We start from the raw sequence: 5,532 nt of genomic DNA, 5'->3' as shown, positions 1-5,532 counted from the left end.
ATGGCCAATAATCCACCGGAACTGGTAGCAATAAACGAAGAATTGGGCGACAGTTTCGACGATCTAATAACTCGGTGCGAGGCGTACAAACAAGTTCTCTTAAAAAGAAAACATGATATTGCCGAGAAGGTAAGCTGGATTCGGTTATTTATGTGGAATTTGTAAAAACTACCTATAAATATTAATTGTATAGATCAACTTGAAAGTGGTTGGGCCTAACTCAAACATGGTCAAAACTTTGAGTAAGGTGCGAGAGGAGCGGCTTTTGATTGTTTCACTGAGAAAAGAAGTTGAGCAACTCAAGTCAAAGTATGCCGGGTTCAAGAAGGAGACTGAGAGTATTAGGACCGTATTTCAGAAGTTGATCGAAGACTTAAAATATAAATGTAATCGGATGACGTACTTTACGTGCCTTCAATGTGTCACTTCCAGGAGGTATGCGTTTATTTGTTGGCTCAAGGAACACAATGTAGAGTAATGTATAATGATTTTTAGTAATAAAATGAGAACTGATTTGATGAGTAAGCGTGATGTTGAAGCTGTTAAGTCATACATGATTTTATGTGAACTTAGTCTTGCTATGAGCGATGCTCCATCTAGACATTTGGTTTCCTATATCACCAAAGTAATCAACTATTGGCATTGCATACTTGAAAAATTTTATTCGGAGTAAGTATTATTTAGGTATAATAGGAAATAATTAAAAGCTTTCTATAAAAAAAATTGTTATAATTACATTCCTTTTATTATTGTTTTCTAGCGATATGGAAATTACTTTAAAACAAATGAACTGGCCATTTACAATGAGTGAAATAACAGATAATACAAAATTAAATAACTTTAAACAACAGTTTCAACATTTAGCCAACATGTTGATAAAAGTTCAACTTCCGTATCCTTTTGTATAAACAATATAAATATATATAATCATTTGGTATAATATTTAATTATCCTTAGTTCACATTATTAGTAAAAACGATTATAGTGAATTTAATGAGGAACTGCAGACGTCGCAATTATTGGAACATTATTCTCATGTAACCCTACCAATCAATATGTTAATAGTACCTTTTCGAAAAAGATTTTTTTACCATTTTACCGGCAAAAAACAGACCAATAAACCTGATAAGCCTGAATGGTTTTTATCTAGAGTATTGAGCTGGATTAGAGATTATAGAACATTTGTTGTGGATTGGTTGGGTCCTGTCTATACAGAAAATGGGAAAAGAGCAGCCGATTCTCAGGTAGATAATATTTATAGTAATAATAAAAATAAGTTTATTGCAACATTAGAAAAATAATCATAGTTGATTTTGAATTTTATATTTTATAATTATATTATAAATTTATATTTTTATATCTGTTTTTACAGCATGACTTTATTATAGGGCTATTGCAGTTTGTTGTAGTTAAACTTGATTCAGATTTATCACATTTTCAACTGGAAGATGTAGTATTTTCACATATTGTGGATGAAACATTAGCATTTGAACATGAACTAAGAAAAGTATATAGTTATCCAAACGATTATCCAAGTGTTACAGAAGTCTTAACTCAAGCACATATATTTTTCAAATGGATTAATATGGAACGTAAATGTATGAACAATGTTTGAACGTTAATTATAAAAAGTATAACATGTTGATATTTTTAAGATGCTCATATAAAAATGGATGAAATTATACAGAATAAAGAACAGTTTAAGATCTTAGTTTATGATAGTCAATATTGTATGACAGTATGTGCAGATAGTTTTCTAACATTGTTAAACACCATGAGCGATCGATATAGTGTACTTCGTCAACCAAGACATAAGTAAGAATATTTATAATTTTGTTTTAGTCACGATTAAACATTTTAAGATATTGAAACTACATATTATAATATGTTATATATGGCCTACACCCCATGAGCAAAGGTCTTCTCTCCAATTTTATTTTTTCAAGGTGGATAAAAAATTAAAAGCTCTTATAAAATTCATTTTTTGTATATAAAAACTTTTTAATATACGTCTTGCACAACAAATAATTATAAAAAGAAAATTATGGTTTAAAAATAAATAATAAATATAATTATACAGTTAATTAATAGACAGTAAGACCGAAAAAATCTCTTAAATCGTAATAAAAATAGAATCTGGGCACAGCCCGATTGTGCCCTTCAACGCCTTATTAATAAGTGTCAAAAAGTGAGGGAAATCTAATAACATTGATCGGGCACAAGAAATTTGTGCCCGCCGCCCAATGCCCGTGTAATATTATAGTATGTACGTATTACGTATTGTACACAAGTATTTGATAACATTTTTTGTTAATATTTCTAATTAATATACCAACAATATTATGATGGAATAAACACCTTTTCAATTTAAATTTAAAATACATTTTTCTGCTGTCTTTCAATTTTGTAGATAGGGCACTAGCCCGTGTGCCCCATAGCACGAGCCGCCACTGCTTGATACTTATTGGTTATTATTAATCTAAAAATTCTAGTTATTACTAATATCGTCAATTATACAATTAACATTGTTACCTAAAAAATCATTTTCTTATGTAATATTTCTTCAATTGCTTTAGTTATACATTTTTATACTAAACTGCCATAAGTAAATTCTTTTCCTGTTTTTGTTGATATATATGAAATAAAAAAACTATCCTTTCTAGGAGCTTTGTTAATATTATTTCACATTTTAAAGAAAAATTTGCTAAAGTAAATGAATATTTTAAAGTAGGTAACTGCAATTTTTGTAATTGTGCTTACCCAGTCAATTTTGAAATAGTTGCCAAATGTTTTGTTTCATAATGCCTTTGAATATTGTACTCTTTAAGTACTAATACTTTCTTTGCAAATTAAACATATTATTTTGTTACCTTAATATATTACCTTAATAATCCAATGACCACTTTTCATTAAATAGGATTTTTCTTTTCTGTTCTCATCCTGCCATTTTCAATCAGCGAATTTTAAATTAAAAGTTTAAAAAAATATAATAACTTGAGAAATAAGTCATTAAAAACACACATTAACAACTTGTTATATAAGTATACATACTTTTAAATTATTGTCATGTGAGTAATACTTTGTTTGTGACCTGTGGTTTTTAGACCCTACAGCAGGTATGTGAAACACACAAGCCGCCTGCTGCCCCTGCTCATTTTTTTATAACCTGCGGATAGCAGCTGTAATGATTTATTATACCTTGAAATTTTTTTTATAATTTTCCTTTCTTGTCACAACTTTGGTAGTGAGAAATATACATTATGTTACTTTTCTACCTTATCTTCTGATAAACTAATTGAATAAATATTGTATTTTAGAGTATTGCAAGAACTTAAATGAACACAATTAAAAATGTGTATTAAAGGTTTTTTTTTTTTTTTGATGAATTATTTTTGTATTCCTGCGTAGTTAACTATTCAGTATATTTGGCCCAGTAATATTTTGAGTTTGATATACCCTATCGTATAGATTGTTAGCTAGATTCAATAACTTAGATTTTTTTAATTCTAGTTCTATTCTAATAAATAAATCATTTTTGTTTAAAGACTTCAGTTTTTAAAACTGCAGACTGACCTATTGGAAGAATTCAGACAGAATATAATTGATGGTGAAATGGAATCCAATGAATACTTGTCAGAAATGTTATGTACGCTGCATTATATATCATATACTCTTTATAATTGGGGAACAAATATGGTTTGTGAACATAAAATTACTAATAATTATTAATTGTAAAATATGAATCTAAAAATATTAAATTTCATTAAGTATTAATTGTTTTAATTATTTATTTATTTTTTGAATTTATAAATATTAAAAACAAATATCTCATTATTAAGGGAATGGATTTTATTGTAAATACATATTTTTATTGGAATGAGATATTTTTAATCTGATAAAAAATGTGCATGATTCTGATCATTCTTATTTAAATAAGCCCAATTTTATTTTACATATTTTTACATATTTGGGTAAAAATACATGTATTCACATATTTTGTAAATAACTGAATATTTCGTAAATATTTGGGTATTTTTGGATTTTTTCGTCAATTTACAACGACGTCAAAGATTATATCATAATAAGTTATTATATATATATTTTTATAAATTTTTGCCTTTTCATTAATTAACAATTCATACTAAAAATGTTGTATTTAATTTGTTTGGTTTTTGTTATAGCACTTCTTATCTCTATTGAACTATAAATGTGAATTAGAAAATGAAGTGAGAAGTAGGAGTGAAAGTGAGTTTACAGAAGTATTAGAAACTGCAGACACAGTATTTGATGATTCTATAAGATTATATAATTTGGGAATAGATCATTTACTCAACTGTCTAACAGAAAATATTATGACTAAAATTAAATACATTTCTAAACAATATAAACGAGATAGGTAAATATAAAAACAATTATTTTTTATTAACATGTAATATTATTTACATTTTAAACTTGAATTAGTTACCATTACTAGTTATAAATATCTTATATTGTTATCCCTATACTAACAAAAACAAAATACTTTACAATATAATGAATAATGATTAAAGGCTGGAATGACTAATACATTTTATAGTCTTATAAATGTAATTTATATAAAATATGTTTATAGATGGCATATAATGGAAACCTTAATTGATGAAAACAAGTACAGTATTACCGACAGTGGTTGGGTGATGTATGAAACCTTAACAGAAAATTTGAATACATTAAACAAAAGTCTACCTACTTCTTTGTTTAATAAATGTTGGCCAATATTTGCTACTAAGATGTCAACGGTTAGTGTATCATTAGTGAGTTATTTATATCAACTTAATGAATGCATTGTATTGTTACAGTTTCTTTTCAATGATATTTTGTTAGCCAATATGTTCAACAGAGGTGGTGCCCAACATCTTCTGTGTGATGTACGATATAAACTTCTTCCCATTTTCTCAAAATATACAGCTAAACCTACTATTTATATTGAACGGTAAAATGATAATAATGTTTAATTTGCTATCAAAAAATATATGTATTTATTAATGTAGTCATACATAATACAAGTATAATAATTTTTAGGTTATTAGAAGCTTGCAGAGTTCTAAATTTTGAACCTAATTTTAAACCAGTTATATTAAAACGGAATGAAGTATCATAAATATTGCTGCGTCGTATTGAACACGGAAATGCTCTTGAATTAGGATAGTTTAAATTAAGTTTGTTTATTTATGTGCTTTATATAAGCTGTTATGTTCATTTTAAAAATAAAAATATTTGTATCATGTTAATTTATTAAAAATGACATTTTTTACTCCTTCACACAAAGTAAACCAATTTAATAAAACCATACATTTTTGGAAAATTTATTGGCATACATTTTTAAGGATGTTTTTCAATCACATTGACATTTTTACAGCTCAAAATTAATTATTTTTTATAATATTGTTTATATACGCTGTTGGCATTAGAATACAAATTAACCCAAATCATTGAGACTTTTTTGCTGTTGTGTTCAAAATGTTAAGTATCCTCTATCTGGTTAAATGTAAC

General features: G+C 26.8%; 1 protein-coding gene across 1 annotated transcript; it reads left to right on the top strand.

Annotated features, from left to right (window-relative positions):
* LOC111029822 (RAD50-interacting protein 1) lies at positions 1-5,270 on the top strand. Its single transcript, XM_022309017.1, has 12 exons — positions 1-129; positions 194-435; positions 496-669; positions 761-892; positions 971-1,244; positions 1,373-1,598; positions 1,656-1,815; positions 3,546-3,696; positions 4,182-4,396; positions 4,613-4,778; positions 4,839-4,972; positions 5,062-5,270. The coding sequence occupies exons 1-12, from the start codon at positions 1-3 to the stop codon at positions 5,138-5,140; spliced, it is 2,082 nt and encodes a 693-aa protein (XP_022164709.1). The 3' UTR covers positions 5,141-5,270.
* Positions 5,271-5,532: the final 262 nt, after the last annotated feature.

The sequence above is a fragment of the Myzus persicae genome, unplaced genomic scaffold, assembly GCF_001856785.1.
Source record: "Myzus persicae strain clone G006 unplaced genomic scaffold, MPER_G0061.0, whole genome shotgun sequence".
Classification (NCBI taxonomy): Eukaryota; Metazoa; Arthropoda; class Insecta; order Hemiptera; family Aphididae; genus Myzus; species Myzus persicae.
Note: the sequence above shows the minus strand (reverse complement) of the source record. Positions and strands in the feature narration are given on the sequence as shown.